The sequence below is a fragment of the Phyllobates terribilis genome, unplaced genomic scaffold (assembly GCF_046119375.1).
Source record: "Phyllobates terribilis strain yellow unplaced genomic scaffold, ASM4611937v1 Scaffold_4__5_contigs__length_816908805, whole genome shotgun sequence".
NCBI classification, from domain to species: Eukaryota; Metazoa; Chordata; class Amphibia; order Anura; family Dendrobatidae; genus Phyllobates; species Phyllobates terribilis.
The window spans coordinates 411,670,930-411,693,236 of record NW_027362764.1 but is presented as its reverse complement, the minus strand read 5'-3'; the positions used below and the strand labels follow the sequence as shown (position 1 = coordinate 411,693,236).

The following is a 22,307-nucleotide window of genomic DNA, read 5'->3' as shown; positions in this document are numbered from 1 at the left end:
AATAAAGATTATTCTTACCTTCCGATGGCCCCCGGTGTTTTCTCCACTACGTCCGGTCTCTTGTACTGCTCGCGATGGTCAAAAGGACCTGCGGTGACGTCATTTAGACATGTGACAGGTCACTCGACCGCTGACGTCGGCGGTTGCGTGACCTGTCACATGACTAAATGACATCACTGCAGGTCCTTTTAGACCACCACGAGACACGGGGAGACCGGACACGGCGGAGAAAACACCGGGGGCCATCGAAAGATAAGTATAATGTTTATTTTTTATTTTCTTTACCATTTTTATTTTTTTTTTAACTATTACTTGGTCACACTACTATAAATCCATGCCGGTTGCATGAATTTATATAGTGTGACCAAGTTGTCAAGCACTTTTCCAAGTGATTCTAAAATCACTTGGAAAAGCGCTTGATAACCCGCATGCAGAAATACATGCAAAAACGCTTGACAAACGCTTCTACCTGGCAGGAAAAATGCATGTAAAATCCGCATGTGTTTTTCCTGCCAGGGAGAAGCGGAAAAAATCTGCAGCATTTCTGCATCGTGGGCACTTAGCCTGAATGTAAGAATGAGGCATATCTGAAAAAACATATAGAAACATGTCACTATTCTAAGACACTAAGCTAAGAAATCCTAAAACTGTATACCTTACATAGAGAGCATTTATAAAAGTAGGTGATGCAACTGTAATTAGGATTACATCATCGGAGCTGAGTTGGCATTTTTTGATTGGTCATCCTAAGATGATAGAATACTGAAGGCTCAATAGACTAAATAGATGATGTAATAGACGAGCTACTAGCAATGTAATAATGGTGATGAAATAAAAAAGATGCAATTTTTCTATACACTTGCATGTAAGATGTCATAAATAATTACAACCTCCTCTGCATCTTGAAAATTAGAGACAATCAGCAAATTAATGCATCATATTAGTTTCAGCACCACAAAATTAGTTAAGTTCAACTGTTTTCGTCTCTAAACAAATTTGGCTGTAGAACAGTGTAATGTGTTCGTCTTCATAAGCCCTTAGCCAAATAAATGACAAACAGTTTTACAATAATTTGCAATGAAGATCCATTGTTTAATTGTCAGTAGAGAATCACCATTTTTTTGTGTAATCAAAAAATGTTCATCTATATGAGATGTGATAAGGAAACACAGCACTAAAGCCAGTTCTAGTGGATTAGAGAATAAATATCAATACCTGTCTAGTTAGTATAGTATATAAGTGAATTATGAGGTGTTTCAGTCACGTAAAAGTAACAACCTAGAGAACACTAACATGTATTTGTGCTTCTTGGGATATCCTCAGATGAAAAGTGATAAGGTTTTGTTGAGCACACTTAAACCAAAAACTCAAGATCACATACAGTACATACATTAAATAATTAAAGTTTTAAGCTTATCACATATTAAATTAGTAAAAACAATAAAAACATAAATTCTAGTGCTACATCACATAGAAAGCGCTACATCAATTAGAAAGATGACTAACAATTAAAACTACATTGATATATATACAATTACACAAATGCACAACCAAAGTACAAGGTAGAATAGATTATCTGCTCCTCAAAAATATGCTGATTGTTTGAGGTCACCTTTGTCTATAAAAGGACAAACCCCTCCAGAAAAATGTACATTTGTAGCAATAAAAAGTCAGAGAAGTATCATTTGTGTTTTGACATTTGTCATCTTCTCCTCTACATTGTGTACATCTCTATTTGTGTGATTTGTGATGCGGCATTCTTCTTCAAGGGTATAGTAGTTTTGTGCATTAATCTTTATATAATGTATCTGAATTTTTCCCATATCGGGAAATGTCGCTTACTGTGTGAGGCAGCTATATTAGGAATGGGTACTACTATGTCATTAACCTCAATTTGGTATTCTCCCTTGCAATTAAATTTTTCTTTCTATGCCTATCCCAGGCATAGAAAATGACCATGTGGTTACATGATTTCAGTGGGATATTCATCGATTAAACAGTAATACAGTGGATATAAAAAGTCTACACACCCCTGTTAAAATGTCAGGGTTTTGTAATGTAAAAAAAGTTATACCAAAAAGAATAATTTCATAGGTTTTTCAACCATTGTCACCCATAATCTGTACAAGTCCATTAAGAAAAAAAACAGAAATCATTTTGAGGGGCTAATTAAAATAACAAAACTAAAACAATGTGTTTGCATTAGTGTGAAAAACCTCTTATAATTGGGCATGTGGTTGTGTTCAGAATTAAGCTGGGTACGCACAGCATTTTCTCCTACGTTCAGTGGCTTTGTCAGGGCTTTCATCATTTTTGGCTGTATACGTCTATTGGAGGCGTAGAGAGTACGTCTTGGTCCCCTCCTCCAAGAGGCACATAAGACTGAAAATGAAGCACGACAGAGCACATGGTCCGCATCATTATAGTCAATGGTCACATTGCAGCATATGCTCAAATACGTTTTAATCGGTGTTTGGACGTGAGCCCAAATGGGGGTCACTGAACATCGCAAAAAAACCAAAACGCTATATGAATGCAACCTTAGCCAATCACATTTACATTTATGTTAAATAGTAGTCAATACACAACTGCCATAATATAAAGAAATTCTGATTATGATATGTAATGATATAATGAAATCCATTAAAACTTTGTATGCACCAATAAAACCATCGGCTTGCCATGTAAAAAACAAGCCCTTACACAACTTCATAAATAAAAAAATAAAATTGTTATATGTCTGGGAATATGACGGGACAAATCAATTTTTTTTATTTACAAATTTTCACATTTTTTTCATTACTTAAATATTAGAAACTAAGCAACTTTGAAATCACCTCCAGTGTACTGACCTGAAAAATTGTATACCCGGTCAATTTTTACCACTCAATGAGCACCATAAAAACAAACCCTCAAAAAAATGGTGAAATTGCTTTTTTTCACAATTGGATTTTTTTTTCCATTTTTCAGTACATTATTTGGTAAAGTGAATGGAGTCACTCACAACTACCTGTCATCCAGCAAAGAACCAACCCAGATACGGTTATGTTGCTAGAAAAGTAAAAATGTTATTGCTCTTACAAAAATGTGAGGAAGGAAAAAAAAGTGCAAAAATAAAAATTAGCTGTTCAGGAAAAGATTCATGAATTTGTGTTTTTATTTCTTTTTTTTGTCACAGTCAGAATGATGCTTATGATTAGAGGTGAATGGATTGATTTGATGCAAATCAACTTTGAAATAAGGTCCCAGCAAAGTCGGGCAGTTTGCGATATGATTCCCACTGGTTGCAAAAAAAAAAAAAAGCCCGGTGCTATTTGCAAATGCCAAAGAGCGGGCACATGACATTAGGTGCGGCTACACAGGATTCTCCATAATGCCTTGCAACTATCACATACCATGGTCTAGCACAACCAATTAGGGGGGACTAGCATAGGGACTAAAAAAGATGATGGCAAGAAAAGCAGCTGCCATGTTAGGGTTTTTATAGCCTAGGGATAAGAAGTCACAGAGCACAGTTCATTATTACAGATAGGGATAGAAGGCGCTAAATCTGATTGTTGCATTCTACAACAGTGCTGAAAAACAAGGAAAATAGGAGTGGTAGTCTCAGTATCTAAATAATAATACAACGATTCATACAGTGATTCTTGATGCACAGCAGACAAGGATGGCAGTTTAATACCCATCTGTCCTAATTTTGCTACTGAAGAAAAATCCTGAAACCAAGATATGTGTGTGAGAGAGTGTGCTTTCTATTTATGAGATGGACACAACAAAACGTTGCCACACCAGATGGGCTAATATAGTCCTCTTTTTTTCCATCTATTTTTTGAAGTCCTGCCTGCTTTTCTTATACAATAGATAGATAGATACAATGGCATGTAAAAGTTTGGGCACTCCTGGTCAAAATTACTGTTATTGTGAACAGTTAAGCAAGTTAAAGATGAAATGACCTCTAAAGGTTAAAGATGGCACATTTCCTTTGTATTTTGGGCAAAAAAATATATCATAGAATCATAGAATCATAGAATGGTAGAGTTGGAAGGGACCTCCTGGGTCATCTGGTCCAACCCCCTGCTCAAAGCAGGATTCACTAGATCATCTCAGACAGATGTCTGTCCAGCCTCTGTTTGAAGACGTCCATTGAAGGGGAACTCACCACCTCTCGTGGCAGCCTGTTCCACTCATTAATCACCCTAACTGTCAAAAAGTTTTTTCTAATATCTAATCTGTGTCTCCTCCCATTTAGTTTCATCCCATTGCTTCCAGTCTTTCCTTGTGCAAATGAGAATAAAGATGATCCTTCTACAATGTGACAGCCCTTGACATATTTGTAGACAGCTATTAAGTCTCCTCTCAGTCTTCTTTTTTGCAAGCTAAACATTCCCAAATCCTGCAACCGTTCCTCATAGGACATGGTTTGCAGACCAGTCACCATTCTGGTCGCTCTTCTCTGAACTTGCTCCAGTTTGTCTATGTCTTTTTTAAAATGTGGTGCCCAAAACTGTACACAGTATTCCAGATGAGGTCTGACCAAAGAGGAGTAAAGACCGATAATGACTTCACGTGATCTAGACTGTATGCTTCTGTTAATACATCCCAGAATTGTATTTGCCTTTTTTGCTGCTGCATCACACTTTTGACTCATGTTCAGTCTATGATCTATTAGTATACCTAAGTCTTTTTCACATGTACTGTTGCTTAGCTCTATTCCTCCCATTCTGTATATGCTTTTTTCATTTTTATTGCCCAGATGTAGTACTTTGCATTTTTCCCTGTTAAAAACCATTCTGTTGGTTGCTGCCCACTGCTCCAGTTTATTTAGGTCTTTTTGAATCCTCTCTCTCTCTTCTCTAGTATTAGCTATCCCTCCTAGCTTTGTGTCATCAGCAAATTTAATCAGTTTACCCTCAATTCCTTCATCTAAATCATTGATAAAGATGTTGAACAATACAGGTCCCAGGACGGAGCCCTGTGGTACCCCACTTGAGACATTCATCCAGCTGGATGTGAAGCCATTTACAACCACCCTTTGAGTCCAATCACTAAGCCAGTTATGAATCCACCTAACAGTTGCCTGGTCCATTGCATACTTGGTCATTTTTTCAATAAGGATGGTGTGAGATACTTTGTCAAATGCTTTGCTGAAGTCAAGATATACTATATCTACAGCATTTCCCTGATCCACCCAGTCAGTGATTCTGTCATAGAAGGAAATTAAGTTAGTCTGACATGACTTGTTAGTTACAAACCCATGCTGACTCTGGTTAATCACTTCATTCTTATCCATGTACTTACATACATGTTGTTTAATAATTTGTTCAAAGATCTTTCCTGGTATAGAAGTCAGACTCACCGGCCTATAGTTTCCTGGGTCCACCTTCTTCCCCTTTTTGAAGATAGGAACAACATTTGCTCTTCTCCAGTCTTCTGGGACTTCTCCTGTTCTCCAAGAATTTTCAAAGATTATGGAGAGTGGTTCTAAAATTTCTTCTACTATCTCCTTCAGTACTCTGGGGTGTAATTCATCTGGACCTGGAGACTTGAACTCATTTATGTTAGCTAAATATTCCCTCACAATCTTTCTGTTTACAGATAACTTGGATTCCTCTATTCCTTTAAAAGGACAGTGAAGATCAGTTGATGTTACATTTTCTTTCTGAGAGAAAACAGATGCAAAATAGGAATTAAAAAGTTCGGCCTTCTCAACATCCTCTCTTACCATTTCTCCATTTTCATCCTGTAAAAATCCTATAGCATCTTTGACTTTTCTTTTACTTTTGACATACCCCCAAAATCCTTTTTTATTGCTTTTGACATCTCTTGCAAGCCTTAATTCATTGTCAGCTTTAGCTAACCTGATACGTGCCCTGCAGGATCTGCAGACTGCATTATAATCTTCTTTAGATATGCCTCCCTCTTTCCATTTAATAAACATTTCTTTCTTTCTTTTTAGCATGTGTTTAAGTTCTGTGTTCATCCATCCTGGTTTCCTTAAATGCTTCCCATTCTTCCTACTTTTCGGGATTGTTAACGATTGTGCTTTGAGAATCTCATTTTTAAAATGACATTTTTGTCCTTAAGGACATCCAGCCATTGGATCCCTCCTATTCTCTTTCTGAGTCTCTTAAAATCTGCCTTTCTAAAATCTAACCTTGAAGTTTGAGTCTTCACATGTCTTCCTCCTCTAGTTATCCAAAATTCTATAATAGCATGATCGCTGCCTCCTAGGGTCCCAGCCACCTTTACCTCCTCAACCATTTCCACCCTGTTTATAAGGATTAGATCCAAAGTAGCAGATCCCCTTGTTTTCTCCCCTACCTTTTGGAAGATAAAGTTGTCAGCAAGAGAGGATAAGAATTTGCCTGACCTGTTAGTTTTACTTGAGAGAGATTCCCAACAAATGTCTGGATAGTTGAAATCTCCCATGACCACTACGTCATATTTTTTGGAGAACTTGGTCATTTGATACATAAAGAGTTCATCCATATCTTCAGCTTGCCCAGGTGGCCTGTAATAAATGCCTACAATGGTGTCCTTTCCGTTGTTCTCTCCTTGTATTCTTACCCAAACAGTTTCCACAGAACTCCCAGTCTCTGAAGCTTCAATCTCTGTGCAGATATACGCTTTTCTAACATACAATGCAACACCTCCTCCTCGTTTATCAAGTCTGTTTCTTGCAAATAAGTTGTATCCTTTTAGCCTTTTATTCCAATCATGTGTATCGTCCCACCAAGTTTCAGTGATTCCAATGACATCATATTCCTTTTCCTGCATTAGTAGTTCCAATTCTCCTTGTTTGTTGCCCATGCTTTGTGCATTTGTATAAAAACATTTTAGTTTGTGATTGGTTTCTCTTCCTCCCATATTTTTATTATTTAGATTTTTTTGTCTTTGTTCTTCTTTTCCACTTCCAGTAGCAGAGATCTCAATAGTATTTGTCAGCTGTATGGCTTTTTCTGGCCTTTTGCTTCCCTTCCCACATTGTTCTAGTTTAAAGCTCTTCTGATGAGTGTAGCAAGGCGACTTCCAAATACATGTTTTCCAGTCTTCGTAAGGTGCACCCCATCTCTAGCAAGTAGTACATCGTATAGGTACGATATATATATATATATATATATATATATATATATATATATATATATAGTCATTTTTTTTTTTCATTTTAAAAATTGCAAAAAGGAAAATGGGCCAATGCAAATGTTTCGGCACCCTTGATGATTTATGTGCTCAGATAACTTTGACCAAGGTCTCAGACCTTAATTAGCGTGTTACGGTTATGGCTTGTTCTCTATCGTCGTTAGGAAAGACCAGGTGATGCAAATTCCTCAGCTTTATAAAAACCTCAAGCCTCCTCTAAGCTTTTGCCAAAAAACAGCAGCCATGGGTTCTTCTAAACAGCTGCCTAGCACTCTGAAAATGAAAATGTTGGAGGCCCACAAAGTAGTAGAATGCTATAAGAAGATAGCAAAATGTTTTCAAGTTGCCCTTTCCTTAGTTTGAAATGTAGTTAAGAAATGGCAGTTAACATGAAGAGTGGAGGTCAAGATAAGGTCTGGAAGACCAAGCAAAATTTCAGTGACGGCTGCTTGTAGGTTTCTAGAGAGGTAAATCAGAATCGCTGTTTGACTGCAAAAGACCTTCAGAAAGATTTAGCAGACTCTTGAGTTGTAATACATTGTTCTATTGTTCAGAGACACCTGCACAAATATGGCATTCATAGAAGAGTCATTAGAATAAAATCTCTCCTGTATCCTCACCATAAAATTCAGCATCAGAAGTATGCAAAAGAACATCTAAACAAGTCTGATGCATTTTGTAAACAAGTCCTGTGGACCGATGAGGTTAAAATAGAACTCTTTGGCCACAATGATGTGTGGAGAAAGGGGCACATCATTTCAGGAAAAGAACATCTCGCCAACCATTAATCATGCTTTGGGGTTGTGTTGCAGAAAATGTCACAAGGAAAACGACACGTGTAGAGGAAAGAATGGATTCAATGAAATTTCAAAAAATTCTTGATGCAAACATAAGACATCTGTAAAAAAGCTGAAGTTGAAAAGAGGATGGCTTCTACAATTGGATAACGATTCTAAACACACATTAAAATCCACAATAGACTACCTAAAAAGGTAAAGCTGAAGGCTTTACAATGGCCCTCACAATCCCCTGATCTGAACGTCATTGAAAATCTATGGCTAGACCTCAAAATAGCAGTGAATGCAAGACGACCCAGGAATCTCACAGAACTGGAAGAATTTTCCAAGGAAGAATGGATGAAAATCCCTCAAACAAGAATTGAAAGACTCTTGTCTGACTACAAAAAGCGTTTAAAAGCTGTGATGCTTTCAAATGGGGGTGATATTAGATACTAACCATGCAGGGTGCCCAAACTTTTGCCTTGGCCCATTTCCTTTTTTGTAATTTTTAAAATGTAAAAGATAATATATATATATATATATATATATATATATATATATATATACAGTACAGACCAAAAGTTTGGACACACCTTCTCATTTATAGATTTTTCTGTATTTTCATGACTATAAAAATTGTACATTCACACTGAAGGCATCAAAACTATGAATTAACACATGTGGAATTATATACTTAACAAAAAAGTGTGAAACAACTGAAAATATGTCTTATATTCTAGGCTTTTCAAAGTAGCCACCTTTTGCTTTGATGACTGCTTTGCACACTCTTGGCATTCTCTTGATGAGCTTCAAGAGGTAGTCACCGGAAATGGTTTTCATTTCACTGGTGTGCCCTGTCAGGTTTAATAAGTGGGATTTCTTGCCTTATAAATGGGGTTGGGACCATCAGTTGTGTTGTGCAGAAGTCTGGTGGATACACAGATGATAGTCCTACTGAATAGACTGTTAGAATTTGTATTACAGCAAGATAAAAGCAGCTAAGTAAAGAAAAACGAGTGGCCATCATTACTTTAAGAAATGAAGGTCAGTCAGTAGGAAAAATTGGGCAAACTTTGAAAGTGTCCCCAAGTGCACTTGCAAAAACCATCAAGCGCTACAAAGAAACTGGCTCACATGAGGACCGCCCCAGGAAAGAAAGACCAAGAGTCACCTCTGTTTCTGAGGATAAGTTTATCCGAGTCACCAGCCTCAGAAATCGCAGGTTAACAGCAGCTCAGATTAGAGACCAGGTCAATGCCACACAGAGTTCTAGCAGCGGACACATCTCTTCAACAACTGTTAAGAGGAGACTTTGTGCAGCAGGCCTTCATGGTAAAATAGCTGCTAGGAAACCACTGCTAAGGACAGGCAACAAGCAGAAGAGACTTGTTTGGGTTAAAGAACGCAAGGAATGGACATTAGACCAGTGGAAATCTGTGCTTTGGTCTGATGAGCCCAAATTTGAGATCTTTGGTTCCAACCACTGTGTCTTTGTGCATGCCTGGTTCCTACCGTGAAGCATGGAGGAGGAGGTGTGATGTTGTGGGGGTGCTTTGCTGGTGACACTGTTGGGGATTTATTCAAAATTGAAGGCATACTGAAGCAGCATGGCTACCACAGCATCTTGCAGCGGCATGCTATTCCATCCGGTTTACGTTTAGTTGGACCATCATTTATTTTTCAACTGGACAATGACCCCAAACACACCTCCAGGCTGTGTAAGGGCTATTTGACCAAGAAGGAGAGTGATGGGGTGCTATGCCAGATGACCTGGCCTCAACAGTCACCAGACCTGAACCCAATCGAGATGGTTTGGGGTGAGCTGGACCGCAGAGTGAAGGCAAAAGGGCCAACAAATGCTAAGCATCTCTGGGAACTCCTTCAAGATTGTTGGAAGACCATTTCCGGGACTACCTCTTGAAGCTCATCAAGAGAATGCCAAGAGTGTGCAAAGCAGTCATCAAAGCAAAAGGTGGCTACTTTGAAGAACCTAGAATATAAGACATATTTTCAGTTGTTTCACACTTTTTTGTTAAGTATATAATTCCACATGTGTTAATTCTTAGTTTTGATGCCTTCTGTGTGATTGTACAATTTTCATAGTTATGAAAATACAGAAAAATCTTTAAATGAGAAAGTGTGTCCAAACTTTTGGTCTGTACTGTATATATATATATATATATATATATTTGCCTGAAATATATATGTATAATTGCCTAAAATACAGAAGAAATGTGTCAACTTTAACTTTAGTTTTTTTAGAGATCATTTTATCTTCAACTTGCTTAACTGTTCACAATAACAGTAATTTTGATCAAGGGTTCCCAAAGTTTTACATACCACTGTAGATAGATAAAATGATAAATAGACAGCACCAAGCAACCATCTCAGTGGGGTGCTGAAAGTGAACCAGCGATGCCAACAGTACTGTTGGCGAGCATGGCAAGCTGTATGTTGCAATGCATGTGGAATGACAGATGTATTGTGAACATCTAGCAAAGGGATGACTATTTAATTGCTATACCTTTAGACCCTTGCAATAAAATCAATATATGTTTTTTTTTTCTGGTTTATGAAAAGGAGTCTAAACTAGTGCATTACAAGAATAAGCTGTGCTACCAGCTTGACAAAGTTTTTGCCGACTAAACGCCTCCTGACCACACAGCTGACCAGTCGACCCCTCTCCACTCCCCACAGAACCAAAGCTTTTCTGTCTTTGCCTGTGCTAGGGCTACAACTAGTAGCCCAGGCTGCAGCAGCAACAGCTGCTACAATATATTTGACATGATAGACCAAATGTTTTATCTGCCACTGTGCCAACCTGAAGTACTTGAACAAATAAAGATGCCCTGACTGAACAGGCAGGTTTAGTCATATCCAGACTATGTCCTTACTTTAGTAGTACCCTGAATCCCATTCCCATGGATTATTGTGTCAGCAGATGGATCAGTGGTAAGTAGTGGGGCAATTTGCTGTCAGCATACTGTCATGTCCAGCCTCACTTGTACTGTCATAGAGTTGTATTCAGCATGGGGAGCTTTGTCACTCCCAAGTGGACAAGAATATCCGCCAAAAGTGTGGAAATATTTACATTTTTCAAAATGAATTAGGTATGGATCAATATCGACTTTTTTTCACCTACAGCTGATGCCAATTATAGGAATTGTCAATACCATCTGCCTGTCCATTGTCTTCTACACCATTCTGTTAACATTAATGTTTATTTCCAATGCCCAGCTTGGCATCTGATCCCTGTCCATCATGTCATTTATATTGAATTGCGGCTGCTAGGGTTGCTGTTGCTGGCCCTGAACTGCAAGACATCCCCTTGCATGCCCCATCATTTTTTTTTCTTCCTTGTGGCTTCTGCCTCAGCCACAGCCTCTGCACAGCCACTTCAGCCACACACCTCCCAGCTGCCCACTTTGTTTTATGATACTATTCTGTACTATGCTTCTGCCAGGACTGCTGTTGCTAGCCATACATTTTGATACATCTCATTGTCTGCCCCATCATATTTTTCTACCATGTGGTTTCTGCCACTGCCACTCGCTAGATGCCCACATACCCTTCCTGTGCTTGTCCAGTGTGTTATATCACTATACTGTACTGTTGTTGGAAAACATACCTTCTGCAAGGTGCACAAGCATGAAATGACTCCAAAAATCGGGATAATTTTTTACGGGCTTGTTGACAAGTCATTGCTGTCCTATCAACTTAGCTAGCCTGTTCATGCTCCTTAAAAAATGATAATTGTTATAAGGATTGATAAACAGCTTTTGTAATTGCGTAATCATTTTGTGAATAGAAAATCTATTGCAGATTCCAGAAAAGTGATAATTTTTTCACTCCCAGTTGACAAGACATTACTTCTTTGCATTCAAAACAGTATTCTTCTCACTAAAAAAATATTTTTTTTGGCGGCTTTGGGAGAAAGCTATTGCTTATTCATTTGGAAGAGAGTAGAGCTCTTGTTACTTCCCAATAAGGGCTAAGTTTTGCACCAGCTCTTGTGAAAAACCCATGTATTATTCTGTTTGCACCGCATATGTATAAACTCCAGCAAGTACTGTAGTTTTGTTAAATGGGTTGTCGATTACCACTGGTAACCGACAGCCGAGGCAGAGATCACTAGGTTTCTTAGATATTACTATGGCTGTGTTTGCGTTAAAGAGATCAAAAGGGGATCAATGCTATCCTAGGAGACCTCAGAAAGGGATACGTGTCTTTTTACAGGCGATTAGAGGCTTTGCAGATTTATTTTCTGCAAACCAAATTTTAGGGAAAATTTATCAAAGTGAGCAAACTCAAATTTCAAAAGATTTGCTCATCTCTACATGATGATAAAATGAACTCCATGTGGTTTCCAATTTATCTGCAAATATTTGTAGCACTTTGCTATGTGATAGATCATAAAGAAAGTAGTTTAGGTTGGTACCATTTGTAAATTTATATTTGCCCACTTAATTTTCAAGCTTTTAGTCATGTGCCCTTTTCTTAAATTGAGTGAAGTAAAATTGAAGAGAGTCCAGAAACCAAAATGTAATCTTTCATACATCTGCCACGTGTTACTTAGGTCACTTATACTGTCTCATTATAATCCTGCTGCCACTTGGCAGTTGTTTGAGCTGATTATGAAGTAGAACAATAAGAAACATAACAAAAGTCACACATTACATGGATATTGCACTGTAGGACTTTATTTCCCTTGTATCTACCTTGCTATGTATTTGAAACAATGGAGAAAAAAATGTTTGAGGATATAACTATATATATATACATATATATATATATATATATATGTATATTCACTTGTCTCTTTTCATGTACCTAATGTGTCATACAATGTACTTCAAGACTACAGGGCCATTTCATAAACCTGCTTCAATGACATCTCTACATTATTTACCATTTCCACGTCTGGTCGAGTGTCATTATTCATCTTTCATTTCCTCTCCACTATGTGCTAACCTTTTTAAATAGGTTAAACACTGAAGAAACCGAGTAAGGTTGTGGAGCCTGACAGATGCATATCAGTCCATTACACTGCCAACAGACTGATTATCAGGCAATCCTCTTCAAATGTAATCACTTTAAGCCATCCCTGTGAATTGCTAACTTTTTAATTCAGCTCACTGTCTTTCCACTAATCATGAACAACATTAGTAATTACATTAGATATTTTCAGATAGTAATGGAAATAGAAGGGAACCGAGCTGTCTGTGTGCAGTAATTTATATATATATAGTAGTTTATTTACACATCACATTTTATTCATAATTATTTCTCTATAGGAAAAGCTATATCTGTAAAGTAAATAATCCAGGTTTTCTTTACCACATACTGGAATCACGTGGTATGAGGAAGCAAAATCTTTGTCTACCTTCTGTTCAATGATAAGAAAATAGAATGTTTCAGATAATGGAAAATAGACTTCTTGGGTGTAAGTTTCCTAAAGGCACCGTCATGGTCTACAGTATAATGCAAGTTATTCGCATTATTAACATTTAAACAAAATGTGTCTCCAGAAGTAAACTTCCAATACATCCAACAGATGAATAAAATTGTTTAGAAGTAACGGATGAGATTCAGTATTGATTATTCAGTCAAATTACTGGTCCATAGCATCCCTAGACACCAAGGGAGATAAACTGAGCAGGCGCGAAGGAATTTGTATTGACACATTGAGGCAAATCTGTCACTGGATCTGCATCTAAGAAGAGATGAGGTGTACTTACTTAAGATAGTTATGTCAAAATAGCTGTATTTTGAAAATGTATCCTAAATTTCTGCATTTGGAGCCTGATTAGCAGATTCTAAGTGCTCCTCCCTGGTAAAATCTTACACTGCTGGATACAAGCTGCAGCTGTCAGTCAGGCTGTGCGAGCAGGTCCTGAAGTCATTTTAGGGCTAATTAATAATGGTTGCAGTTTGTATTGTGGAATCAGGTGACAGATCCACTTTACAAATCAAACTATTCTCCATTGAGAATATATACGTTCTTATTCTATTGTGTACAGATTTGCTGATACAATTACCCTAGGGCTAAACTATGATTTAAAAAAACAGCTGCTCAAGACAAGTAGTGAAGCTAGAGAAATGGCCAAAGGTTGTGAGACTGACACAGATTCTGTCTTCCACAAAAATTGCTGCTTCAGTGTTTTTAGATCTTTTAGTCAGATGTTTCTTTGGTTACTGAAGTACAATTATAAACATTTCATAAGAGTTTAAGCTTTTATTGAAAAATGCATCAAGTTCATGCAACAAATCAATTTTACAGTGTGCTAAAAAAGTGAATTGACTGCACATCAATAAAATCATGCATTTTTACATTATTTACATACTGAACATGAGGTTCTTAGTTTAAAATTCTGATTACACTGTATGAAGACCACTGCCACGACATGGTGAACCTCTCAGCGGGTCGTAACTTTGTGTAGCCTTTGCTGGTGCATTGTCGTTGCGATGATGGTCAGTGCACGACGCCGCTCATTTAAGGATGTAAAAGTTAGGACCCACTAAGAGGTTTGTCGTGACGTGGCGGTGGGCTTCATATAGTCTGATCAGAATGGTAAACTAAGAACCTCATGTTCAGTTATGTGTATTTTTGTCAACCGGCAGTAGATCAACGTATGATTCTTTGGATGTGCGGTCCATGACCTTTCTTTCTCAATATTTACGGTGTTGACCCTTATTTCTCAAGACTTTAGAAATTTCCCCTAACATGCTGGATATAAGTTTCTGGGCCAAATCTTGACTGACGACAACTCATTCTTGACTAACTAACTAACTAACTAACTAACTAACTAACTAACTAACTAATGTGTTTTATCCAACTATATCCTCTCACTATATTGCTGTCAGCTTCATCTCTCCTCTCCCACTTTCCAGCCCTCACCTCGATCTCTCCTTTCTTTTTTTCAGTATGATACTGTGTGTCAGCGCCTTCTCTCCCTTCTCTAATACAGCTCATAAATGTATAGCATAGAGGAGCAGTTTCAGATTAGGGCTGACAACTGATTGGTCAATGCAGTAAGGGCAAGAGTTGCAGCAGACTTTTCAGACAAGGTAAATTTTTGCTTAAAGGGAACCTGTCAGCTGACTCATGCTGCTGAAACTACAGGCAGCATGAATCAGTTTGGCTGCGTGATTGCACAATGAGAGACCTTTCACTCACCTACAGCAGCGCTGGGAATAGCCGGCCAGGGACCATAGCCAAAGACGAGACTACTTCAGAACCACCCCCAGATGAGTTTTCAAGGTATATTTTCTCTTAAACACCTTTGGTTTTGGGTTAGGGCAGTATGAATCAGACGACTCTTCTCTTTAAAGTGAGTGGATGATTTGTAAACTGTGCAGAAACTTAAGATCTGAGAATAACCCAGCTATGTGCTCCAAAACAAGTCAGGAGACAATATGAACTGCCAGAGGTACGAGCCCACTTGAAAAATTCATCTAAAGTTGTGTCTTAACCTAGGCCAGAAATGTTACTCCAGTCCATGATTGGAGTAATATTTCTGGCAAGGCGCACGCCACTGATAAGATGCGCTGAATTCATTACATGGTGTGTGCCTCTTAATGAATTAGGTGTATTAAACTGATGCATGGCCCTCATTAAGACTGGCATATGAAACTCCAGATTTAATCAATCAAGCCCTTTAAGTTGTATAAATAGTTAATTGTATGAATGGTCTAGAATTCTGCATTTTACTTACCCAAACTGACCAGTATAGTAATGAAATGTCAACTGTGTATTGATTTATATTAGGCATTTTTGCCATAAAGAAGAGATTTCTTGGCATGCAGGGTTTTATCACTTCCATCTATTAACTAATCTCTTGGTTGTCCAATCCTATAGATCATTTACAGTGAATGTTTTAATATTTCATATTAAAGCAAATGATGTAATAATACAGTAATATAATATAAGCTGTCCTAATTGTAGTTGACTTGGTAACACAGCAACAGTTACTAAATCAGCTCCGGTTGGAATCAGGCAGGTGGATATGAGCGATGAAACTCAATTTGGAAGATTTTTTTCCAACTTCAATGTCATTTGTCTTTGTCAATTTTAAATGCGTAGGAAATCTTAATACCCATTATTTGGCTTCTCTTTGATTTAATGTGGGAAATTATGACAAGTAAAACTGAAATTTCTCTTGCTAACCAAAGCTACTCGGTGATCTTACCCTCATTATCTTACTCCTTTGAACCATATGGGACCATTATAAATGATTTGCTTGTTTTTTTAAAATAAAAGACTAGTGCTTCTGACAGCATACATCTCGTTATTACATTATTCTATTATTAAGCGTTTTACTTTTAGCTGTGGGATTATTAAGTAGGAAAAAAATTAAAGGTATTAAAATGGTTGTCCTTTAAAAAAAAGTGATGAATTACTTGCCTATAGTCAACCCAGCCTATCCAGCTAGTAAGGTAGAGGGCACAAGACTGCTGAGGGCAATCATTGGCTGCAGTGGTCACATGTTGTAGATGGGACTTCATTACAGCAGCCCTTTAAAAGTAGACTATGGGGAAGCAACAGAGATAAATAATGCTTATTTTGCAAATTTTTGCCCATTTTTTTATTTCTGAAAATGCACAACCCCTTTAAATGTTGCCTTTAACGTTGATTTTTAATCTGTTGCCTAGTATTTGATCTGGCACCAAAAATCAAAGCATTGCACAGCATTCTTCTGGACTTGAAAGCTCCCAAAACAGTGCCAGGCTAAATTCAGCTTTATCTGGTTTGCTAATATTTTCAGGATCCACTTGAGAACATGTAAAAAATGTAATCTATAATATATAAAAAGATACTATCCTAATAAGGCTGGAAAAAATCCATTGCAGATTTTGCTTCAAAATCCATGATAAAGCCTGCATATTATGCATGCAGCATTTAAGATTTATGCAGATAGATTTGAGCAGGTATCTAGATTAAAAATCCTCAGAAACAATTCTCAGCAGGAAAATCCATATAACAGGTCAATTTCCACATGGATTTTTCACTGCAGCATATGAGTGACATTTCTTAAAATCATATCCATGTTTCTGCTTACATTAATACTATTCAAGTTTTTTTGTCCAGAAATCTGGAAGGAAGATCTGCATATGAGATATACAGTACAGACCAAAAGTTTGGACACACCTTCTCATTTAAAGATTTTTCTGTATTTTCATGACTATGAAAATTGTACATTCACACTAAAGGCATCAAAACTATGAATTAACACATGTGGAATTATATACTTAACAAAAAAGTGTCAAACCACTGAAAATATGTCTTATATTCTAGGTTCTTCAAAGTATCCAACTTTTGCTTTGATGACTGCATTGCACACTCTTGGCATTCTCTTGATGAGCTTCAAAAGGTAGTCACCAGAAATGGTCTTCCAACAATCTTGAAGGAGTTCCCAGAGATGCTTAGCACTTGTTGGCCCTTTTGCCTTCACTTTGTGGTCCAGCTCACCCCAAACCATCTCGATTGGGTTCAGGTCTGGTGACTGTGGAGGCCAGGCCATCTGGCGTAGCACCCCATCACTCTCCCTCTTGGTCAAATAGCCCTTATACAGCCTGGACGTGTGTTTGAGGTCATTGTCCTGTTGAAAAATAAATGATGGTCCAACTAAACGCAAACCGGATGGAATAGCATGCCGCTGCAAGATGCTGTGGTAGCCATGCGGGTTCAGTATGCCTTCAATTTTGAATAAATCCCCAACAGTGTCACCAGCAAAGCACCCCCACACCATCACACCTCCTCCTCCATGCTTCACGGTGGGAACCAGGCATGTAGAGTCCATCCGTTCACCTTTTCTGCGTCGCACAAAGACACGGTGGTTGGAACCAAAGATCTCAAATTTGGACTCATCAGACCAAAGCACAGATTTCCACTGCTGGAATAATGTCCATTCCTTGTGTTCTTTAGCCCAAACAAGTCTCTTCTGCTTGTTGCCTGTCCTTAGCAGTGGTTTCCTAGCAGCTAGTTTACCATGAAGGCCTGCTGCACAAAGTCTCCTCTTAACAGTTGTTGTAGAGATGTGTCTGCTGCTAGAACTCTGTGTGGCATTGACCTGGTCTCTAATCTGAGCTGCTGTTAACCTGCAATTTCTGAGGCTGGTGACTCAGATAAACTTATCCTCAGAAGCAGAGGTGACTCTTGGTCTTCCTTTCCTGGGGCGGTCCTCATGTGAGCCAGTTTCTTTGTAGTGATTGATGGTTTTTGCAAGTGCACTTGAGGACACTTTCAAAGTTCTCCCAATTTTTCGGACTGACTGACCTTCATTTCTTAAAGTAATGATGGCCACTCGTTTTTCTTTACTTAGCTGCTTTTTTCTTGCCATAATACAAATTCTAACAGTCTATTCAGTAGGACTATCAGCTGTGTATCGACCTGACTTCTGCACAAAGCAACTGATGGGCCCAACCCCATTTATAAGGCAAAAAATCCCTCTTATTACACCTGACAGGGCACACCTGTGAAGTGAAGGCCATTTCTGGTGACTACCTCTTGAAGCTCATCAAGAGAATGCCAAGAGTGTGCAATGCAGTCATCAAAGCAAAAGGTGGCTACTTTGAAGAACCTAGAATATAAGACATATTTTCAATTGTTTCACACTTTTTTTGTTAAGTATATAATTCCACATGTGTTAATTCATAGTTTTGATGCCTTCAGTGTGAATGTACAATTTTCATAGTCATGAAAATATAGAAAAATCTTTAAAAGAGAAGGTGTTTCCAAACTTTTGGTCTGTACTGTATATTTTTATCTCTTTAATATTTAATATTTTCAAAGCATAACGAAGCAGATCTAAAGGGGCACAAAGGGTCTGTTATATTTGTGGAAATTTTAAACCTACACCAGGCAGTCAGAAGATGAGCTAAATTTATCATAGTGGCTCTTGTCCAGTTCTCGCAAGCAGCAACTACAATGGCAACAAATCCATTCAATGTCTACATCTAATTGCCGCCAGAGATAATAACAGCTGATTGGTTGGGGTGTTGGATCTGATATTGATGACCTATCCTAAAGATCCTGGGTAATTGATCATGTTGGTGGTCTGTGACCGCTGGACCAGAGCACCACGATCCCCCAACTACCTGCGACATTCATGGCACCTCTTCTGATTACTATGCCCCGCCAATAATTGTGCGATGTGAGGCATGCATTATGCCGTAGGAGCCCACTAACCAGAATAGGTGCTGAGAATGCTGCAGGTCGTAGAAGGTTTTCAGTGCTTTCTTCCAGCCACTATGGGCTACCACTATGGACTCTATTTATGAGAACATACCCAAATCATTGTTAACTGGCATATTAAAGCTTAAAAGGGTTATATTTATTATTATTTATTTATTATGGCAATTGAGGGGTGGTGATGTGCAAAATTTTTAATTTGCTGTATCTTAAAAACCCTACGTGATGGATATTGTTGGCTTACATATTCTTGTTCAGCATTGTGAAATGAATCACCCAAAACTATCAAAGAGGCAAAAAAATTATAAACATTTGTTGTACAGTAATATCAATGAATGCATTTAAAATAGCAAATTATACAAATTACCCATGCAATTCAATTATCAAAATTGCTCCATTCTGTAGATATTCGGTCTAGTCTGCCCCTAGTTTTTTTAAAGACACAGGACAGCATTGCCTGTGTCAGTACTTTATCATTGCTGTGTGTCAAGGGGGGCAGACTAAATAGTTGATTTCAATAGTCGAGTGATGGATAGATGCATAGTAGCAAACTGGCTTAGCTATCGAAATAGCCCAGTGAGTCAGTTACCTTCATACAGCACTGACATGCCGATCTGGGAAACGCTATCCTGCGTCAAGCAGAAGCCAAGAGTGGATATTGGCAACTTCTTCTCCATACTCAAGTAACATGTAGCTGTAATTCTTATTGGTGTTTAGGACTTATAGTGAATTTGAGGACTGGAGAGATATAGCTAATGGTGCTGCTATATCACATGACCCTAGTCGTTCCATTTAAATAATCATAAATGTTTCCCAGAGTTTCACTTTAAGCAACTTATAATGTCTTTTGTTCCATCTTAGCAATGGCCATCTTTTCTTCTCCTTTCCCCAGAACTAATATTAGTTAATACTATTATTATCATACATTATAGTGCTGGATATCTATCACGTTAATAGAAGGATATTGTAACTGCTCAGTCTCATTACATTTTAAGTAGTATTTTAAAAGTCATTAAAATGGTAATATCCTCAGAAAGGCGGCACTGGCCACCACGTTCAGCATGACCTCTTTAGAATCCTGTTAGAAAAAGCTTGATTATTTTGGCCATTTGCCATAAGATTAATTGAAGGCCACCCGTGGCTTTCTAACGATTAGTGACACTATGCATACATTTTGTAATTACCATTAATAAATTGCTCCCATAAATTTTAACAGGTTGCTAGATGTAGGTCTGGAAAAATGTAAAAATCAATCATCTGCGTTACACAGATCCAATGTTTTTGCTCTGCAGCTTCATTTTATTATGCTAAATAGTCTCCTGCTTGTGATGATCTCAATGAATCGTTTTAGGGTCCTGTAAAAAGTGGAAAATAGAGACATTAATCATACAATATCTATGTACTTTATCAAGGTAAAGCTATGTAGTCCATCTGCTTGCAACTAAACAGTGCCAATTTATCCATTTAGCCTCTTTTTTATTTCCTGACAGGTGAGAAATGACTTGACAGGTGAACTGGAAGACTCCGATATACAAATTGCGGACACTGAGAGTTTTTCTAATGATCCCTGCATCAGTGTGAAAAAACTCAAGGTATTGTATACATAGATATGCATAAATTTGTATATAGTACATACAGTGCAATTTTTAAAGGAAACAGAAACAGTTTAGATTATTTAATGTTATTTATATTTTGTATTGTGATTTTACTTTTTTACTTTGAGAACGTGTATTTATATAAAGTGTTTTAATCGGTGTATGGATATCAAACTGAAAATGTCCAAAATTCTGATCTGTATGAAATACCAAGATCATTACTTACCCACTCCAGCTCCAGAAACACCTCTGTGCTGCTTCCCCTCAGCCTTTGTTAACATAGCTACTGCAAGAACGGAACATCAACAGCAAGTGACCGCTGCAGTTAATCACTGGGCTCATCAGTCATGTCAAGGTAGATGGCATAAGACCGACGTTGGAGCAGCAATGGGTACATAATCTTGATTTTCATACGGATGAAGCTACTAGACATTTTGGGTCCAATTTATTAAATTGTTTTTGCTGGAAAACTCATAGTTGTGCAAAAATGTCTGACTTTAACACCAACTGTTTAAAATGTAGATGGGGAAAAGCACAATGAAGCATGGTTGAGCACGACCCAAAAAATTCTTCATAAGTTATGCCACAAAAGTACAGTAAATCAAGACATAAAGATACTCCAGAGAATGGAGTACATTCCTGATGCTGTTGTACTACACCTGAAAGATGCATCAAATTAATAAAGAGGTGCACTCCTCGAGACCCTCGTAATCCCACTAAATGAACGTGGTTAACTCCTTGCAGAGTTAAGAAGTAGAACAATTAATGAATAAATGCCTCAACCTTATTTTAACATTGTAGCACAATTGGCTCCTTCTTATATTTTTTTTTCAACTGTGTACATATTAATTGTACATTATGGGGGCACATCCTCCACAAGAAATGAATTATGATGTTTTTTCTAGAAGCCTCTAACTAAAAGACTACTGTCCAAACAATATCAGTGGGAAAATAAAATCTGCCAGGGCTTGGCGAAAAAAACAGCCATGGTGATCAGTAAATGGAAATAGACAAAGTATAATAATAAGAGAGAAGAACATACAGTAAAAAAAATAGGCTGTGGAACTATCCTGTAGGCAAAACAGAACTATAATTCACCAGGGTTGTCATCCTGGATAGTCTGTAAAATAGGGATTTTATTTTTTGCCATATTTATAAAAGGAAACTGATTCATCCATGATTTTTTTTTAGATTGCACAGTTTATTGTCATAGTGCTTGTAATTATCATCATTTTAGAGTTCACAGTAATTGCTGCCGATGTCTTCATATCAGTTTTTTTAACAACAGATCACTGATATTATGTATAAATTAATTAATTTTTAATATATCCGTAAAAAATGTTTGCTCTCTGTAATTTTTTAACAAGTTTTCTAGAAAAAAATATTTGGTTGCTAAACCTGCCATTTACCTGCTACAGTAAAAACATAAGGTCAATGATATATTACTAAAATCACATGAACTACGTGAATGTTTTTATGAAAGCGGGAGGAAAACTAATTGTACATTTCAAGAGAGAAAGCAACCACACATAGCAATAGATGGATTTACTTTGGTTTGCTGGAAGCTAAATTCATTGGAAAGAGAGCACAGCATGAGTGGAC

At 37.6% G+C, this 22,307-nt stretch overlaps 1 protein-coding gene across 1 annotated transcript in view; it reads left to right on the top strand.

Annotated features, from left to right (window-relative positions):
• The window catches only part of GABBR2 (gamma-aminobutyric acid type B receptor subunit 2), a 1,360,263-nt gene that overhangs the window by 544,805 nt on the left and 793,151 nt on the right, over positions 1–22,307 (top strand). The window contains exon 4 of the mRNA XM_073678612.1: positions 20,601–20,702. Coding sequence (XP_073534713.1) covers positions 20,601–20,702 — 102 coding nt within the window. The remainder of the gene's footprint in view (positions 1–20,600; positions 20,703–22,307) is intronic.